Raw genomic sequence first — 27,783 nt, forward strand, 5'->3', positions numbered from 1 at the left:
TGAAGATCCGAAATCCAGAGCGCTAGGCTCTACTTCTCTAATTCTATCTAATCAATCCTATAGAACTTGAAGGAATTGGGAGTAGCTAGTTCTAATTCTCTGTGGGAGAGAAATTCCTAAACCCTAACTTTGATGGCTTCCTCTGATAATGATTTCTCCTCCTCCCCTGGGGAGAGGCCTTACTTATATAGCCCCCTCAAATGAATGTGGGCCGTCGGATCAAACCGACCTTAATCGCACGGTTATTCTTGAAGATTAGAGGCGGTGGAGCACGATCCGCGAGACCTGCCCTGATTGGCCACCAGGGCAGGGCGGGCGCCCTGCCCCCGGGCCCGATCGGCCTCCCGTTCGTTCCCGTGGCTTCTGGACTCTTCTTGATTGAGGAAAATTGTGCGGCACGTAATTATCTCGTTGTAAACCTAACATGTGGGCCTTCTCTCCATATTTCCTGATAACCCCCTGCAGAAATAGATAAACACCAAAGCTCGTGGAATTCTGTCAGATAAAACCCTAATTCTAGATGTTTGGTGCATATTGATCCTTTTCCATGTTTAGTTGACGGTTAAATTTAGTACTTAAGGACCGTCAACAGTGGGAGTGGGGGAAGCGGGTGCGGTTGCGGTGCGACTCTGCCGCAGAAAGAGAGGGAGGGGCGGTTGGGGGAAGAAGGAGCTGGCAGGCGGGCCCGGCCTGTCAGCGGGTGAGAGTGGTGAGGGAGAGGGGGATGCTGGCGGGCTGCTGGTGCTGGGCCAAGCAGGCTGAAAGAGAGGGAGGGGAAAAAGGATTTTCCTTTTTCTTTTCCAAAACCATTTTCCAAACTCATTTTCAAATTGGATTTCGAACAAATTTGACATTGGGTTTTTGAATCATTCATCACAATAAAAATGCACCAGCATGTATGCATGAATATGTTTTCTAAACTTATGTATTATTTTCCTATATTGCAATGCCTCACAAAAATGATTTAATTAAATCAAATTCATCTATTTAAAAGAAAAAAAATTTTGGGTGTTACATATGTATCGAATATTCGAAGATGATATGAAGTCAGAAGCCAATATGGAGGTTGATAAATTCCAAAGTAGCCAGTAAAAATATTGATATGACTATCAATTTCCACGCGTGGAGGACCCTACCCCACTCCGGAGTTGATAATAATATTATCAATCATGCGGGCGGGAAGACCCCACACACCCACACAAGAAATAAAGAATATCTTCGCAGGCGAATTACCAGGCGAGTCATTAACTCTAAGCAAACATCAGCACTAACGGGATCAGGCGTTGACGCGCGGAGTCCCGAGGCGATTGAAGACGAGCGTGATGGTCCGTGGCCAATGTTCAAGACGATAAGCTTGCGCGAGGCGGTGCGCGCAGCTGTAACATACAAGACGCCGCGACAGCAGTGTGCTAGAGACAGACTGGAGAGCACGAAGGCGGTGGTGTGTTGGCATCGCTGCAGCTCGCAGGCTGTCCCCTACGTGTCCAATAAAAAGGGTCGTGTCGCTCCTATAAAAGGAGGAGGCTGAAGCATCATAGAGAGGCATAATTGATGAAGCATCGGAGTCCAGCAGCCATCCACGGGTAGTGAGCGAGCGAGAGCTCTAGTCCTTCGTACACCTTGTAAGCGAGTGGTAGTCCCGAGCAGGTGCGGGTGCCTCGCATGTGCCGAGGTAAGCCAACTCTTGTCGTCCGTGTGTTCGGCCATATGTAATCTTGTCTGTGGATATGGAGTGAGTCTGTTCTTGTGTTTTCCTGCTATTCTTTGGTCTAGTCGCATGAGATGAGTCGCTATGCTAGGGACTCTATAGGAGAAACCTCTACGTGTGATCTTGCTCTCGTCTTAGCCGTAGAGAGGCGTCATGGAGAGCCCTGCAACCGCGAAGAAGTGTTCCCTTTGGGTGGAACTGCCTGGGAAGACGATAGTGTCCCATCGAGGTGCGCTGTGTCTAGAGGATGCTAGAGAGATACTGAGGTGGACAATTTTGTAGGATAGGCTCAAGATGAGTATGGTGAATAGCGAGTAGGACCAACACACCTGCGTGAGCAACGAGTGGCAGACTTTCGGGCTTCGCCAGCCTCTGAGGTCCTCATATACGCATATACAACACGCGTGAATATTATATCCGGTAAGTTCTAATCACCCATATTAGCAAAGTATATCGGCTAATCATACATATACGGGAATATCTCAATATTGAATCATACATACACCGTATACATCCAAATATATTATAATATTGTGTCGGGTTGACACTATAAAATAATATAATATATTGCGGTGTGTGTGGTATTCAAAGACCATGAAATACTGAACAATACTGAAACACAAGTACTGAACAATACTGAATTCTATTCGTGTATATATATATATATATATATATATATATATATATATATATATATATATATATATATATATATATATATATATATATATATATATATATATATATATATATATATATAGGGCTACAAATACCTATTGGAAACCCCAGCCAGCCATTCCACCTAACCCACTACGGAGCTGACATGCGCGCAGGTGGTGGACCCCTTGGGGACCCAACCAATCGAACGCATAAAATCCTAGGTCACACTGCGCAGAAAGTTTTTTATTCCGACAATGTATAAAATCTAGTGGTTGCATGAATTAAAATCAATTCGTTACCACATAGAAACCTTTCTGCGAGTTAGTCGTTCCACCTAACTGCACCTGACTCGTACTGACACAAGCTGACACATGCAGTTATGTATGCATCCATTCTAATCTCATTCATTTTTTCTTAATAATTCCTCAACGAAGCTTTTCGATTCAAAAACACTTTTCACCATTAAACTCCTGATATTTTTGTGCATGATTCAAGATCCATTGTGAAATTTTTTTTGAAAAAATTTTAAATTCATAAATTTTAAATTTGAATCGTAGCACGTGATGGCCGATTGGATGCGTAGAATCAAGTATCAAGATGCGTAAAAACGTTTTTATGTCGATGTTGCATAGAAATTAGTTGTTGGGTGAATAAAAATTAATTTTGTTATCGCATAAAAACTTTTCTGCAAGATAGCATTTCCACGAAACAACCGTAATTGCCTCCACCAATATCATGCTGTTCACTATAGGGTGTACAACTAACATAGAAATAATTCATAAAACATAGAGACCTGACGTGTAAAATATGGAGATAATATCGTCTTCCTCTAAACTTTGACTTTTGAATCATGGTATGTGATGGCCGAATGGATGTATAAAATCAATGGCCAAGATGCACAAAAAGTTTTTGGTGCTGACGTTACATAGAAGTTAGTGGTTGGATGAATAAAAATTAATTTTGTTATCATCTAAAGCCGCGAGATGGACATTTCATCTGACACAACCGTGATTTGAATCATGGCACGTGATGACGATTAGATGCATAGAATCAAATAGTCAAAATGCGTAGAAAAGTTTTTGGCGCCAACGTTGCATAGAAATTAGTGGTTTGATGAATAAGAATAATTTCATTGTCGCGTAAAAACCCTCCCTTCTGCATATTATTGATTTGAGAAATCATGACCGCGTCCAACCACACCTTGCTTTCTAGAGAGGATGCATAAGTAATATAGAAAACAATGTATAGAAACACATAGAACATGAGAACCGCACACATAAAACATAAAGACGATCTCGTCTTCTAAAAAATTAAAATTTTGAAAAAATAGCACGTGATAGACGACTGGATTCATAAATTCAGTGATCAAGATACACTTAAATATTTTTCGTACCGGCATTACATAGAATTTAGTAATTTAATGAATAAAAAGTGAATTTATTATCGCATAAAAACAACATAGACCTGCTCCAACAATGTATAGAAACTTATGCTCACAAGCATTAAGAATACAAAAATGCATAGAAGTGTTCCATTGTGTGTATAGAAACTTATGCACACAAGCATAAGAACACTAAATTCAACAAACAAAATGCAAAAATCCTTGGCCGCATCGTGCTCCTCCTTTGCTATCTTCCATTGAACCGACCACCACCACTGATTCGCACTAGCGCCGCCGCCGTAAACTACACGCCACCAATCGCCACCGCTGCTTCATACTAGCACCGCGGCCGTAGACTGCATCATGCAGTGGACTTGCCACCAGAATGGTTCTGAATGTGTAAAATCTTAACATCAAGCATATAACCCACGAAGCATAAAGATCCAAAAATCAATTGCACAAAACCTATTCATTGCACATAATATCAAGGAAAATGCATAAAAATCAAAATCAAAGAATAGAAATCCTGCTTACTTGCGTAAAAACCAAAAATCCAAGGCTGCGTAGGTACATAGAGATAATTATTCAAACAATATATATCGAATTGTTCTAACAACGCATAGAAGAGTGCTCCACAATGTATATAGACTTTAAAATCAATTAGGGTGGAAACAAATCCAACTAAGCATAATCACAGTTTCACCATGCATCTAAATCTATACATGCAAATATAAAAACTATTATCTTTGCTTCGGATCTGCATGCAAAAAAAAACTTAGCACCCAACCAACAACAAAATGTATAAAATATGCTCCAAACAATGTATAAAAATAGTAGTAACAAATCAGAGAAAGTTTTGAGTATAAGCATAGAAAGACTGAGGATAATTATACAATATACATAGAAAAAATGTGAAAATAAATCACAGAAGTGGAAATAAATCACAGAAAATAAATCCCATTTCTCTCCGCGCTGGCCCCCTCCTCCTCCGCTGTCGCCTCCGACCCGAGCTCCGCGCTCGTCTCCCGGCTCGGCTCGGGAGGGCGAGGAGCGCCAGGCCGCGGCGCAGATTCCTGGGGACGACGGCGCTCCGAAGAAGGCTGCGCCTACGGTGGGTGACGGCGCTGTACAGGCGTGCCCTGCGGCGGCTGCGCGCAGCCTACGCCAGCAAGGCCGTCCAGCGCATCCTCGAGGGAGCTGCACTGGTTGGCGTCGTGCGCCTGGACATCGGGGTCTGAGCAATCAGCTCGTAGCCCATGCCCGCGCTAGCCGCCCTCGCGTCCTCCGACGCCGCGCGGCGTGCCCCTCGCGCAGGAGGCCGGCGCCGCCGTGGTTCCGCACGCAGAGGTCGACGCTGGGCCCTCGTCGTCCTGTTTGGAGCGCCCGCCTTCCACCGCCCGTGGCTCCTGCCCAGCTGCCCGCGTCGCGCCGCCGCGGCCGTCCTCCCGCCCCGCGCCGCCGCTGGGCCCTCGTCGTCCTGGGATGTCGCGTCGCCGCGAGTTGAAACTAGGGATTAGGGTGGCGGCTGTTGGGGGTGGCGGCCAGGTGAGGGGAAGAGTGGGATTATTGTTTTAGAGAATATATATAGGGCTTGGGAAGGTGGGCCGATGGATGGGCTGGTGGGTTGGTGGATCCAGGAAATACATGTTTGGATTGGGGCTTCCACTAATTATTGGAAGCCCTATGCTCTCAATAGTTAGTGTGTGTGTGTATATATATATATATATATATATATTATCCTATATATATATATAGGATGCATTTTCCGTACTCCCGGGAGTAATTACTCCCATCTTCAATAAACCACATTACGTATGTATTTATACTTGTTTATCGGTTTGAGTATGTTCATATACTTATATTAAGATACTCTAGATCTTACCATGCGAAAATTTTTAAAGGAATTCATATTTTTAAAATATTACTAAAATATCACTACTGTAGTATATATAATAAGTATAACCACATACTCTATGCATACATGCATACTTAACATATATACTACCTTAGATGGTTTATTATGATCATATACTTCGTCTATATACATTTCATCGGTCCATATACGCCCTAGATCACTACGTGAAAAACTTACTAAGAGAGCGCCCCCCACACTGTAGGGGCGGCTAACATTTGAACCGCCCTTATAATGGTGGGCAGCCAACCAGGAAGTGAGCCGCACTTGTAGTGTTCTCTGTAGGGGCGGTTGGTGTTACCAGCCGCCCTTACAGTGGGGGAGGCACTGTAGGGGCGGTTGGTAACACCAGCCGCACCTACAGTGGTCTGTAGCATAAGTAGCTAGCCCACTCTTCTTCCTCCCCGAGCCACTCACTTCCACTCGCAAAAAAAGGTTTGGGAGGCCTTGAGCACCTCCCTAAAATCACTCTAGGTTTTGAACTTAAATCCTTTGGTGGGGAGCTTGTTTAAGGTAAGAAACTGTTATTCCCACCCTCTAATTCAAGTTTTATTGGTTGGTTAGTGAGCAATTTACATTTTGGTTTTCTCTCTCTTCCATGGAGCTTGAGCTTTGTGTTGACCAAATTAGAGCTTATCTACGATGCTATTAGTGTAGAATAGGTAGAGACACCACCTTTCACCATCAATTAGGTGATATAGCTTGATTTTATTGGAGATTAATTATAGTTTCATGTATGGAGAGAAAAGGCATTCTAGATCTAGGGTTTCCTTTTTTGTTTTTGTTTCATGAATTTGGAATGTGGTTGGCATGAATAGTTATTGGTAAACTAATAGTTGTTGTTAATATTAATTGTTTCTAATAATGGTAGATAATAATTTGTAATATTAATTATGTCTAATAATCGTTTCTAACACAACTATTACTAATAATTATAGCTAATAATTGTTGCTAATAATGGTAGATAATAATTGTTACTTATTAATTGTTGCTAATAATGGTAGATAATAATTGATAATATTAATTATGTCTAATAATCGTTTCTAACACAATTATTACTAATAATGATAGCTAATAATTGTTGCTAATAATGGTAGATAATAATTGTTACTTATTAATTGTTGCTAATAATGGTAGATAATAATTGGTACTATTAATTATGTCTAATAATCATTTCTAACACAATTATTGCTAATAATGATAGCTACTAATTGTTCCTAATAATGGTATATAATAATTGTTACTTATTAATTGTTGCTAATAATTATTCTCAACTAATTATTTTTTTTATTTATATAAAGATGGAGAATAGAGCTACTTGGATGTATGGTTTGCCAAGATACTCGCAAGCCTATGCTGATGAGGTAGACAAATTTATTACAATCGCGGTAAATCATGCAAAGACGTTGTCAGCAGGAAATAATTGTTCAGTTATTTGTCCCTGTAAAGATTACAAGAACCACTTAGCAACTTATGATGTGGAAATCATCAGATCACATCTAATTAGGCGAGGATTTGTCCCAAACTACACAGTATGGCTTCATCATGGTGAAGTAATGTTTCTTGACAGCAACGATGATGACCAAGAAGACGATGCTGAAGAAGGCCAATTGTTGTCCCAATACGCACACATGTTTGAAGCACAAATGCAACATGATTCAGCCAATGAACAAGTACGTGGTGATGATGCCGGTGGTGTCAACAAGAATGATGGGGATGTTGGCGGTGTTGACAATAATAATGCTGGAGCATGTGAGGGGGATGCAGAAAACTTTGACAACTTAGAGGAAATGCTTCGAGCCATTGGACTAGAAATACTACAACAGAAGAAGGGTCTAGAAAATCTAGAGCGGGTGAAAACAGCGTCAAAGGAAACTGTGTATGGTGTTGAGAAGGGCTGTCCAACACACTGGACACTGCTCCGTTTTGTGCTTGAGCTACTCATCCTGAAGGCTAAGTACGGCTGGTCAGACTGCAGTTTTGACGATCTGTTGCATCTTCTGTCATTTGTGCTGCCACTGCCGAACTTAGTTCCCTCCAAAACATACCATGCTAAGAAGGTCATAAGTCCATTGACAATGGGTGTTCAAAAGATCCATGCATGCCCCGACCATTGTATCCTTTTTCGTAGTAAAACGTTCGAAGGTCTGGATAAATGTCCTCGTTGTAGGGCAAGTCGGTACAAGGACAATGACCTTTACAGTGGCGGAGAAGCCTCCATTGGGAACAAGAGGAGTAAGAAGGGTTCCAAAAAGGTGGTACAAGAATCTCGACCCCCAGAGGACACCCCATTAGGCAACGACGCAAAGAAGAGAAAAATTCTTGCCTTGGTAATGTGGTATCTGCCAGTGACCGACCGCTTGAGGCGTATTTTCCTGAACCCTAAGGAAGCCGCGCTCATGACATGGTGGGACGATGAGCGCAAGGTCGATGACGATGTGATTGCACACCCGGCCGATGGCAGTCAGTGGCAGGACTTCGATAATAACAACCCACTGTTCAGTTCAGACCCAAGGAATGTACAGTTTGCCTTGAGCACCGATGGAATGAATCCCTTCAACGAGAGGATGAGAAACCATAGCACTTGGCCAGTGATCTTGACCATGTACAACATCCCAACGTGGTTGTGTCAGAAGAGAAAGTATCTTTTCCTCACTGTTCTAGTTTCTGGCCCTCAGCAACCAGACTTTGATATGGATGTGTTCCTCGAGCCTGTGATGGAAGAATTTGAGAAACTATGGAGGACAGGGGAGCTGATGTATGATGCATTCCAAAAGGAGACCTTCACATTAAGAGCAATAATATTTGTGACTATCAACGACCACCCTGCGTTGTTTGCCTTGTCTGGACAAATCAAAGGCAAGACGGGATGCTTAGTCTGTCTGGATGATACTAAATGGGTGTACCTAGATGGATCTAAGAAGACTGTTTACATCAGAAATCGTCGCTTTTTAAAGCAAGGTCACAAGTACCGTAGCAAACTGTACTTAAAGTATTTTGGCAACATCCTAGAGGATGAAGATCGACCTCCGGAGAGACGTCATGATGGACAATATGTGTTCCAAATGGTGAAAAATATAACCGTCATCTATGGAAAGAAGAAAATAGATGGAACACCTAGAGATAGAAGCACACCTCCTATTGAAGGCGTGCCTTTTAAGAAAAAGTCAATCTTCTTTCAGTATCTTGAATATTGGCCACAATTGGAGGTCCCCCATGCCATTGATGCTATGCATGTGCAGAAGATTGTCTTTGAGAGTCTCATCGCTACCTTGATGGACACACCGAAGTCAAAGGATAGTCTCAAAGCAAGGACAGACATGGAGCAGCTACATGTGATGCCAGAGTTTCACCCGGTACTTGAGACAAAAACTAGAAAATACACCCTACCTGCTGCTAGCTACAACCTGGACCTAGAAGAGAGGAGAGGTTTATGCACTTTTGTGAAGGGGATCAAAGTCCCGACTGGGTTTTTGGCAAACCCAAAGAAGATAGTGTCGATGAAGGACCTGTCATTTCCACACTGCAAGGCTCACGATTGTCATATGATGCTGACAGTGTTCCTACCAATCGCAACAAGGGCTATCAAGCCAGAGTTTTTGAAGATGGCTATCACCCGCATGTGCTACTTCTGGTCGAAGATCTCACAGAAGAAGATTAGCAAGACAGAGCTGAGTGACCTACATGATTTTGTCGTAGAGACCCAAAACCAACTAGAGATGTGTTTACCTCCTGCTTTTTTCGACCCTATGGTACATCTCTTGATTCACATGGTTCATCAGATACAGGCGTTGGGCCCTTGCTACTTGCATAAAATGTGGTCGTATGAGCGGTTCATGTCGGTTCTAAGCCGATACGTGCATAGTCGTGCATACCCAGAGGGCTCTATGATAGAGGGCTACAGTAGTGAAGAAGTCATCGAGTGCTGTCAAGAGTACCTAAAAGTATAGAGAGGGATTGGTATTCCCGATTCTCATTACAAGGGTAGGCTGGCCGGGAAGGGCACAAATGGTAGAAAAATCTTCATCGACAATGAATACGCAGAAGTGAGTCGGGCGCACTACGCTGTCTTGGTGAGCACAAAACTGATGGAACCATATATTGATGAACGCATGGTGATCATCCAATCAGAGAGAAATGGTCGTACAGGTGATTGGGTCATGAAACAACACAAGCAACGCCTAACTTCATGGTTGAAGGACCAAAACATACAGCCTGGAGAAACCATAGATTCCATTACCATCAGTAAGTTGGCAACGGGGCCATCAAGACAGGTGACATCTTGGAGTTCTTATGAGATCAATGGGTACACATACTATACCCATGCAAAGGATAGTAAATGTGTGAACCAAAACAGTGGTGTTCGAGCAGTGGCTATCAGCGCAGGGGGACAAAAGATCGACTACTTTGGCATAATTGAAGATATATGGGAACTTGACTATGGAACTGAGGCACTAAATGTGGCCCTATTTCGATGTCGCTGGATCAAGCAACATGAATTCAATGAAATCGGATTGAGGGTCGTGGACCTTCACAACATAGGCTACCAGGATGATCCATGGGTCCTTGCTTCACATGTTACACAGGTTTTCTATATGACCGACCCGCTCAGCATTGTCCCCCCAAAGAAGAAACCTAAGCTTGTGGTTATCCCTGGAAAACAACACATTATCAGAGTTGATGGCGTTGATGATGTCGAAGCCTACAATAAGTGTGATCAAATGCCGCTATTCACAGACTTTATTAACAAGATCGGTGTTGTGGAAAAAACCTACCCAAAGACGTATTGCCATGGGAACGAAAAGGTGTGAAGTGGAAAACTGTTACGGTGGCGGATACTAATAAATAGTCATTTGTATGTGTGTGAGACTACATTTATGTATCCATGCGAGACTACATTTATTTATGCGTGTGAGACTACATTTATGTATGTGTTATGTATGCGTGTGAGACTACATTTATGTATGTGTGTGAGACTACATTTATGTATGCGTGTGAGACTACATGCGGGACTTGTGGATTTAGAACTGCACTTTCTTAACGCTTTGTCAAATGCAAAAATGTTCTATATATCAAATGTAGATCTTGATGAGTGGAACAAAATTGCTATTCATGACTTTCGGAGTTGGGGCCGTCTAGGGTCCCGAAAACGTGCGTGTAGCAGTGAAAATTTGAAATTTCAAAATTTTAGTGGTTCAAACCATCTCAAATGAAAATTTGACCATTACAACAAATGTGTATCTTGATAAGGGGAACAAACTTTGTATTCATGACTTTTGCATCTGAGACCGTCTCAGGTCCGGTCAAAGTGTATTTTCTAAAAAATCCAATGTTTGACTTGGTCAAACTAGGCAATAAAATACCTCAAATGAAAAAAAATTGAATACAACATAGTTAGACCATATCAAGGTCTACCTTTGATACACAATACATTTTTGCATTTGGAAAAGTTACAGAAAACTCAGTTCACTTGTTTTGAAAACCCAAGGCGTGGCTTGGTCAAACCTGGTCAAACGAGTGAGTAAATGACCTCAAATGAAAAACTTTTGAATACAAGGTAGATAGAGCTCATCAAGATACACATTCCATACATAGGACATTTTTGCATTTGAGAAAGTGTTTGTAAACTCTAGTCACAAAGTCTTGAATCACACATAGACTTTATGAAACTACATGCGGGACTTGTGGATTTAGAACTGCACTTTTTTAACGCTTTGTCAAATGCAAAAATGTCCTATATATCAAATGTAGATCTTGATGATTGGAACAAAATTGCTATTCATGACTTTTGGAGTTGGGGCCGTCTAGGGTCCCGAAAACGTGCGTGTAGTAGTGAAAATTTGAAATTTCAAAATTTTAGTGGTTCAAACCATCTCAAATGAAAAGTTGACCATTACAACAAATGTATATCTTGATAAGGGGAACAAACTTTGTATTCATGACTTTTGCATCTGAGACCGTCTCGGATCCGGTTAAAGTGTATTTTCTAAAAAATCCAATGTTTGACTTGGTCAAACTAGGCAATAAAATACCTCAAATGAAAATCCAATGTTTGAAAATGCATCCAATGTTTTATTCAAAATGTTCAAATGAAAACTGTTTCAAATAATTCAAATTTACATAAATCTGAATTTTATTTCTAAAAACATTTGATTTTTATTTTTTAAAAAAACATGGAATAGTTTAAAATTTTACACTTCATATAGATAAATCAATAAAAAATACAATAGTTTAATTTTATTTTATAAATATATTTTTAAGGTTAAGTATAAACTGTATGATAGTTTAAATTTATTTTATTTAAGAAAACATAAAAAATTGGTAATTAACCACTGTAAGGGCGGTTCTAGACCTCAACTGCCCTTACAGTGTTCCTGCCCTAAATATATAGTGGCCGGCTGAGGGGAGGCCCATTCGGCTAAGTCCTGGGCGTGTTCATCCTCTTGACGCCGCCGCCAGGCTGCCAAACTGGCCCGCCGGCGCCGCCGCAGCCACAGCCGCTGGTGCCCATGTGCTCCGCCTCCTCCACTCCTCGAGCTCTCCTCCCCCTCCCCCTTTGCCGATGCGCGTGCCACGCCACCACTCAGCTACAGGTCACCCGGTCAGAAACCCTAGCCGCCACCGAGAACCCTAGGTCACCCTAGCCGCCACCGCTACGAGTCGGGGACCTCTGTCGTCCCGCTTCTTGGCGACCTGCTCCGTCCGCTCCGTCCGCGACCTTGGCGACCTGCTCCGTCCGCGACCTTGGCGACCTGCTCCGTCCGCCACCCGTCCGCGACCTGCTCCATCCGCGACATTGGCGACCTGCTCCGTCCACGAACTGCTCCGACGCCACTGGTGGGCCGGAGCTCCACGCGTGGCCGCCTGCTAGGAACCCTAGCCGCCACCCGTCCGCGACTTTCTCTCCTTCTCCTCCAAAGGTACCGGCCCCTCCTCTCTTTGAGTCCTAATTAGATTTGTGTGATATTACGTCTTTGTTGTGTGCTTGGATCGATGATTGGGGGTGGGGGCTTAATTAATCGCGTTCAGATTGATTGGGGGTGGGGGCACATTCTGTACTGGTTTATAAAATAGATCGTGAACATGAATATTCTAGTGTGCACATTCTAGTTCATTCCACTATAGCTTATCAGCCATGGTGCCCAATAGTGATAGGCTTTGTCATATTGCTTGGGGTCAGTATGGTTGTGCTATCAGAGGCATGCACCTTGACCATGCATACAAGTAGCAGCAATGAAAGTATTCCTTACCAGTGGATGATAACTGTTGGGTTACTCACACTCAAATTGATTTGGTACACTACTTCTAGTACTTGATTATATTTTTGGTATACATCATAGGTAACATACCCTATATTGCCTATAGCCTCTGGACCAGGACACCCACAGTGCCTTATTTATTCTGGTGGCCAGTGGTTGCTGAGTTTTAATTCTATGATGTTGAGTACAATAAATTTTTTGGGGAGGTGATGGGTTGGTACTCATGTTTCAGATATCTTGAGAGCCAATTGGTGCATATTCTTACATTTGTTGTGCCATTGGTGACATTCTTTCAGTTGGTATGGTGTGGGGATGCACACATTTGTAGTAACAGTAGGATCTGTCTAGTAATTATCTGTCTAGTGCACACAAATTTGTGGATTGATAGTGCAACCATCTAAATTATCTTATTCTTATGCAATTATGCTACATTCTTGACTGTTCTCCCTCTTGATTAGTACTTGATTTCTGCTACACATTCTTTTTCTTCTTTGATACAGTCATTGTGCCTTACTATCTCTATATCAACTAAAAATGAATAGTATGATAAACAAATATAGTCCCTCTTGATTAGTACTTGTTGTCTACTATCTCTTGATTAGTATTTGTTGTCTACTATCTCTTGATTAGTACTTGTTGTCTGCTACTTAATGCAATACTGTTCTCCCTCTTAATGCAATACTCTTCTGCTACTTAATGCTTACTGTCATTTTGATTTGTGGCTTACTGTAATCCTACTACTACTGCTTTTCTACTCCAATTGTACTACTACTCTCTACTAATCATACATCATGACAGTTTTATATAATGAGGCATAATTACTGTTGTTTATATAGCAGACTGCTTATATGCCACTCCTCTCTACTACTATTTGTGGTGGCTTACTGGCATAATTTTGAATTGATGACATTTTTTGAACTGTGCTCCTCTATACTACTACTATACTCTCTCTCCTCTACTATTGTTTTGCCGATGATGAAATTGTCTAATTCAATACATTATTTTAGAATATGAGCTGATGATCCAAAACTTATGAGTAACTTGGCATCATTACTAGCCACTTCTATAGTGCCTTCTTCTCTGTTTTGATGCCTTGATGCTCCAAGTTCTTGATCAAATGATGCTAGACATGTTTCTGAGGCCTTTTTTAAACCTTTCCCTCTCCTCACCTCTACTTCCTCTCTGCTCCTTCTATCTCTCTTCTATTTTCTACTCTCGATCCTCTCTCCAACACTACTGCACTAGTCTACTACTAGTGCTAGCTGCTGCTCTACTCTAGTACTCTACTAGTACTACACTACTGTTGGGGCTTACTGTAATCCTACTACTACTGCTGTTGTGCCCAACTCTACTACTACCCTCTCTATGACAGTTTTATAAACTGTGCTCCTCTACACTACTACTCCTCTCCTCTCCTACTACTTCTATGATTTTTCTTCTCTCCTTTGTTTTGCCGATGATAAGATTGTCTAAGTCCATTCATTATATGGAATATGAGCTGATGATCAAGAACTTGTGAGAAACTTGGCATCGCTACCACCAGCCTCTATATGACCTCATCTTCTCTATTATGATGCCTTTATGCTCCAAGTTCATGATCAAATGATGATTGACATGGTACTGAGGCCTTTACTACTTGTACTACTTTTTTTTCAAAAATTCTTGCTCGATGATACAAAAGGTGTAGTGAGACAACATGACAGTCAAATACCCATAGCTTCTCCTAGACCGAAAGCTTCTCGGGGAAACTCGTCTCGAATGGAGTGCCATTGGATACTAGCCTCCCCCAGAGGTTTTCGGTCTTGTAGTGCAAATGGGTTTTCTCTTAACCTATTACTGACTGTCATATAAGTCTATGATCTATGATCACCACAGAGCAGCGGATGGCTTTATAAAGCAGCAACCCGCTAATTTGAGGGCACATGAGTTTCTTCTTCTTCTACTACTACTACCGATTACTAATTTGTCTCCTTTGTGTGTTCTCTCTCCTATCTTCTCCTCTCATCTGCTGCTGCTAATACTAAAGCACTGCTACTACTACTAAAGCACAGCTGCTCTCTCTTCTCCTCTCTTCAACCTACTTCTCTGTTTTGATGCCTTGATGCTCTAAGTTCTTGATCAAATGATGGTAGACATGTTTCTAAGGCCTTTTTTAAACCTTTCCCTCTCCTCACCTCTCCTTCCTCTCTGCTCTTTCTATCTCTCTTCTATTTTCTACTCTCATCCTCTCTCCAACACTACTGCACTAGTCTACTACTAGTGCTAGCTGCTGCTCTACTCTAGTACTCTACTAGTACTACACTACTGTTGGGGCTTACTGTCATTTTAATTTCTAGCTTACTGTAATCCTACTACTACTGCTGTTGTGCTCCAACTCTACTACTACTGCACTAGTCTACTACTAGTGCTAGCTACTGCTCTACTCTAGTCCTAATTCTACTACTCTTCTCTCCTACTTCTATGATTTTTCTTCTCTCCTTTGTTTTGCCGATGATTAGATTGTCTAAGTCCATTCATTATATGGAATATGAGCTGATGATCAAGAACTTGTGAGGAACTTGGCATCGTTACCAAATGATGATTGACATGGTACTGAGGCCTTCTCTGTTTTGATGTCTTCTTCTTTATTTTGATGCCTTGATGCTCCAAGTTCATGATCAAATGATGGTAGACATGTTTCTGAGGCCTTTTTAAACACTACTACTACTACTACTACTATAGCACTGCTGCTACTACTACTAAAGCACTGCTGCTCTCTCTTCTCCTCTCTTCAACCTACTACTACTACTAAAGCACTGCTGCTCTCTCTTCTCCTCTCTTCAACCTACTACTACTACTAAAGCACTGCTGCTACTACTACTACTAAAGCGTTGCTGCTACTACTACTACCAATGCTGCTGCTGCTGCTACTACTACTACTACTACTACTACTACTACTACTAAAGCACACTTTATTCCTTTCATCTGTTAGAACAAATCACGAAATGACACGGACAACAAGCAATGCAGCCCGATCCAACGAACATGAAGAGCACCCTAGCCCTAGAGAGCAAGAAATACATGATCAGTTTTCTTAGAAACAGTTTGATGGAGAAGTGGGCAATGGTGTAGCATTTATGCTTACTCAGGAGGAGTCTGGCCAGGAGCAAGGGGGAGAAGCGGAAAGAGGAGAGACTGATGAAGGATCTAGCAAGGACGATGACTCAACCTCAGGATATGAAAGTCCTGAGGATCCACACCCATGTGAACCTAGACGGAAGCCAACGACGGATGAGTTGGACAAGGACTTTGACCCAAATGAGGAGGTAGGGATATGAAGGTCACTTAGTAAATCATAAATTTTGGTAACGATATGGCTGTGTTACCTCTACTAACACTTTGACCTGTTGTTTATACAGGTCCCTCCTAAACCTTCAAAAAGACCTCCGACACGTTTCGCCGGACATGACGGTGCAAGAGAAAGGAGGGCAGAGGCAACAGACACAGAGACTACGATTGTGGCCTCTGCTCTGCAACCTGAAGGCACAACCTCGGCCTCGACTACCAAATTGAAAAGGAAAGGAGGGGTCAGAAAGCCAAACCACTATCCAAATGCAAAAATGATTTATGTGATTGACGAGGTTGGGGAAGAAGGACAGATCCTTAAGCCAAAGGAGTTCCAATCAAAATTCTGCAATGCAATTGGGGCCCTAGTCAGAGACAAGTTGAACCCATCAATCCGTAATTGGCACGACTATCCAGAGGACATAAAGGATGACCTATGGAAAAATCATCTGTTGATCAATTTTAATTTTAGGATTCCGGCAGAGAAGCAACCCCTAGTAAGACGACGTGCTATGAAGATGATGGGAGAATCCTTCCGACGTTGGAGGAATGAGCTGAACACCGAGTACATCAAAAAGGGGTTAACTCCGTACCATAAGTATGGACACATAACTCCTGCTATCTGGGCGTTGCTCGTGGCTGAGAAGACTGCACCAGAATCTTTGGCCTTAAGTGAAAAGAACAGCTTGCAGGCGAAGAAGAACATCCACCACCCTCGTCTAGGCCCCGGTGGCTACGAGGGAAAGGAAGAGATGTTTAGAAAGATGGAAGAGGAGGCCGTAGTTGCTGGGAATATAAAAGTAATGAAATTGAAGCCACGCACCAAGCGTTGGGTCTTTGCAAGGAATCTTGAAGAATCAGGCAGCAGTCTGAAATTTGCCAAGCCAGAGACCGAGGAGGCAGTGTCAAGGATAATGAAATATTCTGAAGACATCGAGAAGGGCTCATTCACTCCTTCTAGAGAGAAGGACGAGCTTAGCCTTGGCTTGGGAAACCCCGAGCACATAGGCCGTGTCAGGGGGTTAGGGAAACATAAGACCTGGAAGGAAGGATTTCGAGAGGATGTGGAGATGTACAAGAAACATGGTAGAAACCGGGAAGAGAGTCTTGCCACCCTAGTGAAGACCCTAGTTGCCAAGGAACTATAGGAGCAAGGACTGTCTACTGAGCGACGGTCACAAATGGAGCCACCTAGGGATTTGGTTTTAATTGGTAGCCCTCCAAATGTTCAAAGCAGCCAAGGTTCCAATGCAACCTCCGCCTCAGTCGATCACATACGGGTGCCAACCCGTTGCATCCTGTTGATTCCCATCGGTAGGGGACAGGAGATGGCTGAGGTGGCAACGGGTCTGGCACATCCTCCAATTCTAGGCGACATCTGGCACCATAAACCGGTCCCGGCCGACTATAGTAAGGTTGAGGTGCATACCGTGAATCCCGAGTACGCGAAGCATAAGATTGAACACCCAACTAGCGAGGGGATTCGTGAGCTTGGACTACTCATGAAACAGTTCATCCTCTGGTACAAAAAGGATATTGTGTTTAATGTTTCCTCGCCAACTCCAAGTGATGTACACCTAGAGAGTCCACCTTGAGGATGGAGAGGTGTATTCACCGTCTCATGAGGACCACTTGATGCATGAGAGGGCACCGCTTCTCCAACCGCTGGCGAGCAAGGGGTTGAGCCAGGGCATGATGAGACGCCACATGAGCCTCAAATAGGTGAACCTTCTGTAGCTCGTGCGGAGCCAGAGCATGAGACGCCACATGTGCCTCAGAGCCCGCAACCTTCTATAGCGCATGCCGAGCCAAAGCGTGACGAGACACCACGTGTGCCTCATAGCCCAAAACCTTCTACAGCTTGTGCCGAGTCAGAGCATGACGAGACACCACATGTGCCTCCTAAGCCACAACCTTCTCCAGCTCGCCCCGAGCAAGGCCATGATGAGATGGCACATACTTTTCAACAAGCACCGCCGACACATGAAGATCTACTCCCTCTAGTATGTGAAGCTCGTGAAAAGATCCCCATCATGATAAGGTCAACAGGGTCAAAATCTTTTGTGGATATGAACGTCTCGGGTATGTACAAGTGGTATGCTCATGACCAGTTCAAGCCTGAGAACCAAGGCCCGAACAAATTTGCCTACAGGATGCCCACTGACACCTCAGACTACACAACGATAACAAAGTATCCAGATGTTGAAACCATCAAGTGGTCAAAGGATTGCCCGAAAGAATATGTAAAAGGCAAACGTTTCCTACCAAACCGGACCTTGTGTAAGATGCCATATGGAATGAGAAGGTTCCATGATTGGTACTACTTGCATGTTTCACGTACAGAACTGAATGTGTTGGAAGCAGTAATACCTGCTCGCACATTTGGAGGCCCTGCTTCGGGTATTGCCTTTGACTTCAGCGACATCCAATCATGCTTTCACCTTAGTTCAATGTCGATGAATCTGATTCACACTTGGTGCCTGTAAGTCCTCTTTCTCTTGATATCATCTGAAAGTAACCTAGTTGGATTTTGCTAAAACCAACTTACGTCATGATTTTTAGAATGCAAGCACACTTTATGAAATCTACACGCTCAACGAAAGCCGGGTATGTAGACCCTATGCCTATAGCACAAATAAATTTTAATTACCCATCGAGATGGGAATTGGATGCGCCACAGCTAGCTGCTGGAGGGACGTTGGCGGAGAAAGAAAAGATCCGTGCGGCCAAAATAAGAGAAGAGTCTCTTAAGGTTGCGACGTGGATTGCCGTATGTTTAAAGAATCTCCAACACTTCGAAACAATATGGATTCCATACCACTTCAAGTAAGTTCGATTAATTGTATACTTAACGATTGTTCAGTTTATCTTATTTTGATGCAAAGGTACTTATGTGTTTATTTAAAAGTGTTGTAGCAATCACTGGATAGTCATAGGTGTCGATGTCGGGATGAACATGGCATGGATTTGTGATTCTGCAGATTTTGACCCTCACACATATAAAGACTTCATGTCAATTCTCATTACGTAAGCAAATTAGTAATCCTAGTAACCTTATATGATTCACTTTAATATCGACTTCTGCATACTGTAAGTCACATCGATTCTCATTCAAACAGGGCATTCAGGGCCTATGTCAAGAATCACAAAGGAAGGCATGATCCAGGTCTGGGGAGCCACTTGTGTTTCAAATCTCTATGTTCGGTAAGTGCGACTTAGTTTGGCATAAAATTACTAATTTTTTCAGTACTTATACTTGACATCTCCATTTGCAAATTGAAACAAAGTTTCCCAAGCAAAGGCCAGGGAGTCTCCATTGTGGATACTATGTATGTGCTTTCATCAGTAACACAAAAGGCTATAGGAGACACCCTGAATTGGTAAGTTTGAATCTCTTAGTGGGTTGTAGTATGAAAACATAGTATTTCTCACTTAGCTTTGCAATCTCTTCTTTACACTAGACCTAAACTTGTCTTTTACGATCTTGTAGTGGAAAGAAGAAAAAGCACTAAAAAGGGATGTCTACAGGGATGATGACCTCTTAGAGATTGTCGGTGACCTTTGCAACTTTATAATGGACCATGTTGTTTATTACAAAGGTGATTACCATAACCCACATTCCGACTTAGGTAGCAATCCTCTTTACCAGCACCTCCGTCAGTGGGATAGGCTATGTCTAGGTCGTTGATTACATGTGAACTTATTGGAATGGACTGTGATCGATTTGTATTAGTACTTGAAAAATTTCGGACTCTTTTGGATGGATTTGTAATGGACTTGAAACATTTTGGACTTGAAATGTGGTGCTGTGTATATGTATGGATATTTATGTTGTGAATCTGTGATGTTGAGAATCTGATTATATATGTATATGTGTATGTGGTGCTGTATTGTGCTGTCAACTCGATTATTGTAATTTTTATTTTTTTCTGAAAAATAACTGTAGGGACGGTTCTAAATTGAGCCGCCCTTGCAAATGCAGACAATAGATGCGGCTGAGACACAAGCCGCCCTTACTAATGCTCACTATAAGGACGGCTGGAAGCACCAGCAGCTCTTACAGTGGTCACTAGTAAGGGCGGTTGTTGTTTCCAACCGCCCTTATAGTGGGCCACTGTGAGGGCGGCTGGTGTTGAACCGCCTTTATAGTGAATTCCACTGTAAGAGCGTTTGCAGCCGCCCTTACAGAGTTTATTTAACCGCCTCTAGAGATATACACATATACTACTGAGAGTAATGGAACATATGATTTTACCGTCTAACTGTGAACATGGAACATGGTTTTTACCGTCCTATTATAACTGATTCCTCTTTTGAAGAAACTCTGGAACATCTTATCCTTAACTACTCGACTACAACGGAGGAACATGGCTTTGCTGTCCAATAACTGTTCGAACATCTTTTTCCTTGCTAAAAGATTGCAGGAGGTCGCTCAACATTCGAGTGCCTAGTCTGGTCCTCAAATGGCACCACATAGAGTACTACATCCTGGAAGTTTTAATTTAAGGCTCAACTTCAAGTCTCCTTTTTCATTCTTCTTTGAAGTACAGCATAGCAAGGCTCCTCATGATTACATTTCTTTTACAAGAGTTAATATCCTTCCGTAAACCGCTGCAAAGATGACTTTTGATTCTCAAAGACAATAAATTAAAGTTACTCCAGAGAGTTCATCCTTCTAGCCTTCTAGGGATCCCTAATTTGTCTCGTGGCTAGAAGCCTTTTGTGTAAATTTCTTCATTTTCTTTGTTTGCCTTAACTTTCTTCATTCTCTTATAATTAGTTTAATTAACAAATGTATCGATGTATATAAGCACAAGGAACGGAAGAGTTCATTCATTCACCGGAGTAAATAAAAACTGCATGGCAACCACACGTACACGTATCATCTCCGCTAGTCAGTCCGCTCTATCTACTACTCATCGATGCCGTAGGTCTTCTTGAGCAGGTTGATGAACTCATCCACCTTTTCCGGCGGGTGAAGGCTCTTGGCGACGCTGTCCCTCTCGGCGCACCGGCGGGCCCACGCCGCCAGCCCGGGCGCGATCTCCTGGACGCTGAACTCCCCGTACCTCTCGTAGCTGGGGAGCCACGGCACGAAGGGCACGAGCGCGACGTCGACGAACCCAAACGCCTCGCCGGCGAAGAAGCGCTTGTCCCCGAGCTCGCCGTCCAGGTTCCTGAGCACCTGCACGATCTCGGCGCGCGCCTGCGCCTGCGCCTGGGACTCGCCCTTGAGCTTCCACAGCCGCGTGCCGACCTCGTACACCTTGTCGGAGTAGGCCGCCCAGAAGCGGGCCTGCGCGCGCGCGTAGGCGGCGTCGGGGAGGAGCTTCGGGGTGGTCTCCGGGAACGCCTCCTCGAGGTAGTTGAGGACGACGAGGGACTCGCACACGCGGCGCCCGTCGTGGAGCAGCACCGGGATCTTCTTGTGCACCGGGTTGGAGCGGAGCAGCAGGTCGCTCTTGGTGCCCAGCAGCTCCTGCTCCGAGTACTCGTACGGGATGCCTTTCTCTGCTAGCGCGATGCGGCAGCGCTGCCCGAATGGACTCACCCAGAAGTCCAGCAGCACCAGGCCCTTCTTCGCCGCCGCCGCCGCCATTATTGCTGTGTTGCCGGCGTTGATCTCTCTAGCTAGCTACCTGCGTACGTGTGCACTGTGGAGAGAGAGAGAGTGAGTGAGTGTGGCAGCAGGTGGGTACGGTTTATTATAGGCGACGAGGGGAGAGGAGATGAGGATGGTGACTGAGACTGACGTCGCGTTGTGATTGTGAGTTTGTGACCGATGAGCTAGGGCCTAGGGAGTCTGCTGGATCGCCGGCTTTGTCGCTAAGCGATCGAGAACGCAAGGTGATCGCCTGAAGATCGTGGCACGTGGACGCGCGGGCTCGATGATCTGGAGCGAGGATAAGGATTAGCTCACGCGCGGCGTCGTGAGCCGGCCGTGACAACATGAGATGGCTGGCCGGCAATTGGCATGCATGCACGCACGCGCGACACCAAACGACAGAGGACGAGTCCGAGCAGCGTGGCGTCGTGGGCTGTGATCGATGAGCACCAGCGACTGCAGAGATCAGATCAGATCGATGATATCTGCAGGACGGCATCAAGGTACTGCATATGCATGTGGCAGCTCCGGTGAGTGTGTTGATCGAGTACGTAGGAATGCGTGGTGATGGCTAGTCTCCACGCACGTTCATGTGCTTTTGCCTCTTTGTGAACAGTGCCACACGACCTGGAGAGATTCCTTTCCACGAAGGACTTGTTTAGTTCATTTCGAAAACCAAAAAGTTTTCAAGATTCCTCGTCACATCAAATTTTTCGATACATGTATGAAGCATTAAATATAGACGAAAATAAAAACTAATTACACAGTTTAACTGTAAATCGTGAGACGAATCTTTTGATCCTAGTTAATCCATAATTAGATAATATTTGCCACAAACAAACAAAAGTGTTACAGTAGCGAAATCCAAAATCTTTTCGCATCTAAACAACGCCGAAGTTCGGTGCGAGTTGCGAGCACGCAACGTTTGGGGATCAGTCGCGTTTCCTTGTACGGGCCTTTTTAAAATTTACCAGTAGTACAAATTAGCGCGTTATTCAGGGCACGGGACGACGCTAAAGACGGGCTGTGGTATGTGCACACGGCAGAGTGCGCGACCTTGTTTTTCTTCTAAAGAGCACATCTAGAGAGCAATTGAGCAAAGTATAGCGAAGTGTGAATCTAGCTAATTAAGTAAGATCTTCAAGATCGAACACTATCGTCGGGAAATAAATTAAATCAAAAAAGTTAAGACCTATTCGCATGTCTGAAAAAGTTATGGATAAAAGTACTATTTACCGATTTGTTACGAGAAAAAAAATATTGTTGAATGACTGACAGATTCGGCAAACAAACTCAAACGAACAGGTAGTCTCATTTTATGCATTGCGCTAAAGGTTAAAAGCCAAGTTGAGTATGGCCTTGTTTAGTTCCTCCTCCAAAGTATACTCCCTTAGATGTTGGATACATATATGGAGTATTAAATACAAAAGACTAAAAAATAACTAATTACATATATTACGACTATTTTGCGAGATGAATCTTTTAAGCATAATTAGTCCATGATTTGATAAGGTGGTGCTATAGCAAATATACAGTAAATATATGTTAATGACGGATTAATTATGCTTAATAAATTCGTCTCGCGAAGTATTGAGAACTTCTATAATTTACTATTCAATTCAATGTAACATCTCAATATGATAATCAATGACACCCTAAAATTTTATATTTAAACGAAATATGTCGTAAGTTTTATCAAACTCAGGCCTTGTTTAGTTCCAAAATTTTTGGCAAAATGAGCGCTGTAGCAATTTCGTTTGTATTTGACAAATATTGTTCAATCATAGACTAACTAGGCTCAAAAGATTCGTCTCGTCAATTCTGACTAAACTGTGCAATTAGTTTTTATTTTTATCTATTTTTAATACTCCATACATACATCTAAAGATTCGATGTGACGGAAAATCTGAAAAATTTTGCAAAACTTTTGGGGAACTAAACAAGGCCTCAGATAAAGAGCTTTGGAGAGGACGAAAACAAGAATGCCGTTTGCTTTGGCGATAAGCACGAAGTGGCTTGAAAGCAACGCCAAGGAAAACTCATGGGCATCAGTAGGGATGAAAACGGATCGGATACGAACGGATATCATTGATATCATATTTGTTTTTATATTTCTGGTCGGATTCGGATTCGAATACGGATAATGTCAACCATGTCGGATAAGATATGATTGGATGTCGACATCATAAATATACGATTTAAGTATTCGGATACGGATACGGTATCGGATGTTGAATATTCGGACTCGGATACGGACAGATCTGAACCTCTTTAAACGAATTCGGTCTCGAATACGGTCGGAAAATATCCGTACCGTTTTCATCCCTAGGCATCAGTGTGATGATGTCATGCAGGACGCACTATGAAAAGGTATATTCTCCAGTATAGAAAGTTCAATTCTGCCCTCAACGAGGCCATGCTATAGTTCAGTCATCGTTCTTCACTTCTACGAGTAAAGAGTCCCCTAGCAGGATTTGATTTTTGTTAGGATCTCTCTATCAGTTTAATCAAAACCTCCTCTAAACATGTACACAAAAACGGCTTATGAAATCATATTCAAGCTAAAAATGGTGAAGCCAAATAGGAGCGAAGCCGAAATTTAGGTATATAGTACGTACAAACCAACAACAATCACGCAGGACAAATAAATACGCAGCAAGAGTATACATAACAACAACTGAACATTTATGTTGTCATACAAAGAAGGCTAAAAAGCTAAAAAAACATTAAATATTATAGAGAAATAGGAAATAGAATTAATTATCTCAAGATCTCTAATCTTCCCCTGATCAATCTAATTCTTAGCTAGAAAAAAAATCACGGTAGTAACAAGAATAAAGGATATAAGGGTGATAACAAGCGGAATTGATTAATCTAATTCTTAGCAAAAAATGAGATTATAACAAATCACAATATATATATATATATATATATATATATGTTTTTAATATATTAGTGTAATTGGTCCATCAATTCTCTGATGCACATCAACACAACGGATATTGTTATTTGTCTTTTTCTTCGAAATGTTGGGCATAGCGGAACAGATGTGGTAATAACGACATAGGCAACAATAATATTGTGGTTGAGTGCCACAGGTAACAAACATGAGATGAGTATATCGTTGGTGCCAATGGTGCTTCCACATTTGTTTTGAGGAGTCTTGATGCACTAATGGATATTGGCGCAATATCAAGGCCAGCTATTGGTTGCTTGAGGCAGAGTCGCTCTAGTAGACACAAGCAACATTTGTGGTGAATTAAATGATGTTCTAGGGCAGAAAAGAGAAACTAAAGATCCACAAGAAATGGTAGAGGATCTAAAGTTTAAATTTATCTCTAAGGGACAAAAAATTAAATACTTTTTGAAAGACTAGGATAATGCTTATTAATCAGTAATGGAGCTCATCAAGAGAAAACTGAAAGCTACCTTGATTTTGCCTAAATAAAATAGCACAACCACATAAAAGGAATAGGGAAAAAATCTGAGAGGGTCCACATGCACCCCCACTCACTCACATGCACTACATCTCGGGGCCTATTTGGTTACGGGCGGTAAAAATTTACCGTCCATCACATCGAATATTTGGATACATACATAAAGTACTAAATGTAGACTATTTACAAAACTTTTGAACCTAATTAGTTCATGATTGGATACTAATTGCTAAATAAAACAAAAATACTACTATACTTGTTAAACTTTAGCAACCCTAACCAAACACCCTCTCAATCGTTGGATGCATAGTGTGTGTGTGTGTTTGTGATAAACCATATGGTCTTAGGAACATGTGAAATTTTACTTTTTTATATTAGATCATGTGTTTTCTGATTCATGCAGACTTGTTGTTGCAGATGCTTTGACCTTCTGATCAGGCCAACTAGCCAACACCGTGCCAGCTAGCTCTATATATAATTTTTAGCTTTCAAATAAACTAATATAATACAGGCACACGATCTCCTCAGATAATATAATGCCTTACGCATGGTCCGCGCCAGGAAAAGCATCTTCAGCCGCTGATCTTAGAAAAACTCGCGCGTGTCTCCGCTGCAAACTAAAATAATAAATGGTCATGATCACCATTTGCGTTACATAAGTAGTACTAGGTGTGTCGGTGATCGGTGAAGGCACTTTGCTAGTGATCCATTCCTAACTAATTTAGAGCCCGGCTAAGAATTAGTTATGGCCCTGAGTTAGGACATGTGTTTGACATACACGATTAGCTACTGATTGGGGCTAACAACATAGCTCAAATTAGTCACTACTACAGAAATATTTAACCGTGGCAGGCAAAATAGGTAAACCGTGGCGGGCAAAGCAACCGCCACGGATGAAAGGCCACGGTTAATTGTTGCCTTAACCGTGGCGGTTGTCCAACTGACACGGTTAATATGTTAACTGAGGCGGCCGCTGTTAGAAAACCGTTTTGGTTAATTGCTTTAACGGAGGCGGCCGTTATAAAGCAACCGCTTTCGTTAACATTTTAACCGAGACGGTTTTTTTAAAATGCACGTCTCCTTTAATTAATTAACAGAGGCGGTTTTTGTAACTTGCCCGCCTCCTTTAAGTGTATCCAGAGTAAAAAAACTCATTTCAGTTTATTTTCAAATTTGAATCCAAAATTTGTTAGGTTGAAACATATACAAAGCAAAATACATATGTATAAAGGATGACCACATTGAATCCGAAATTTGCTAGATTGAAACATATACACAGCAAAAGACATAAGGATAAGCACATATATTACATCCATATATGTCATCTTTATCATTCCACGGTCCATGCATGTCACAAACTATGTTCATATTACATCAATGTACATAATGTTCATAAAAAGCACATCTAAAATAATATTCACTCAAAAATATCCGGCAACCTATAGTCATTCATATCTAAGCCGCTGGTTCTCCAGTTGCGTAGCTTCTCGAACCTCTCTTCTGTCGCTAGCTCGCTCCCGATATAAAAGAACTGTCCGTCAACATGACAACATTGATTTGTGACAAACTTACAAATGTCAGCTACTATTTGTGTGATGTTCCTTCGATCAATTGTTTCTTTTTCCCACCAACTTTGGGATTTCTGCAGCTGCCTCCACCTATTGTTGAATTTCTCGCAAGCCCTGAGGTACTCACAAGCATAGTACCCACACAGAACTGAGCCTTCAGGTTGCTTAGCGCACTGCATGCATGCATGATGAAGGTAACACATGAGAATTATGACCGGTAGTAGTATCCCTACAAGACAACCATCAGTAGTAGTAGAACTAGAGGCAGGCGGAGTAAGTACCGGGAAGTCTCGCCTCACCACCAGTTTGTGGCCATACTTTTGCTTGTCTTTCTCAGACTTCCGATCATAGCAGTTGGGGTCTTCCACGTACTTTCGGTAAGCACTGTATGAAAACTAGTGTCAACAACAAATTTCATACGTACTTTGAGTGCATGAGGTGTGTCATCACTTACTATCGCAGGATACTTTCGAAATGCTTGTATCCTTCTTTGTTCGAGTGTCGCGAGGAGTCGAATACGACAGCCTTTCCATCCTGAGGATAGATCATAAATACAATCCAGTGGCCCATGACGTCCAAGCTGTACCATTGAAATAATATTTATCTCAAATTTTCAAATATAACAAGTGACAAACCTAGTAGCTATTGTAAGTATCGTTTTGACTTACCCAAACTGGTGGGCGGCAAGAATGCAGCCATTTCCCCTGATCTTCTTCATGGCTACTAAGACATATTGTCCCTTTCTAAATTTGATCTCTCCTTTTTTGACGCAAAAACCGTGGGGGAGTTCCCCACGGTATGACAAAAAGCTTTATAAAACCAAAGAGCCAGGAGCAGAGTTCAGGACATACTTACAGAAAGGAAAAAGGGGTGGGGGAGATGGAGGAGTTAGCAGGATACAGAGCAAACCGCAGGAGGAAACAGAAAGT

At 42.5% G+C, this 27,783-nt stretch overlaps 2 protein-coding genes across 2 annotated transcripts; one reads left to right on the top strand and one right to left on the bottom strand.

Annotated features, from left to right (window-relative positions):
- Window positions 15,917-17,821, top strand: LOC8079319. The gene is made up of 2 exons (XM_021449191.1): window positions 15,917-16,225; window positions 16,319-17,821. The coding sequence occupies exons 1-2, from the start codon at window positions 16,037-16,039 to the stop codon at window positions 17,390-17,392; spliced, it is 1,263 nt and encodes a 420-aa protein (XP_021304866.1). The 5' UTR covers window positions 15,917-16,036; the 3' UTR covers window positions 17,393-17,821.
- Window positions 21,050-21,968, bottom strand: LOC8079320 (probable glutathione S-transferase GSTU1). The gene has a single exon (XM_002438566.2). The coding sequence runs from the start codon at window positions 21,841-21,843 to the stop codon at window positions 21,157-21,159; it is 687 nt and encodes a 228-aa protein (XP_002438611.1). The 5' UTR covers window positions 21,844-21,968; the 3' UTR covers window positions 21,050-21,156.

This window comes from Sorghum bicolor, chromosome 10 (assembly GCF_000003195.3).
Source record: "Sorghum bicolor cultivar BTx623 chromosome 10, Sorghum_bicolor_NCBIv3, whole genome shotgun sequence".
NCBI classification, from domain to species: domain Eukaryota; kingdom Viridiplantae; phylum Streptophyta; class Magnoliopsida; order Poales; family Poaceae; genus Sorghum; species Sorghum bicolor.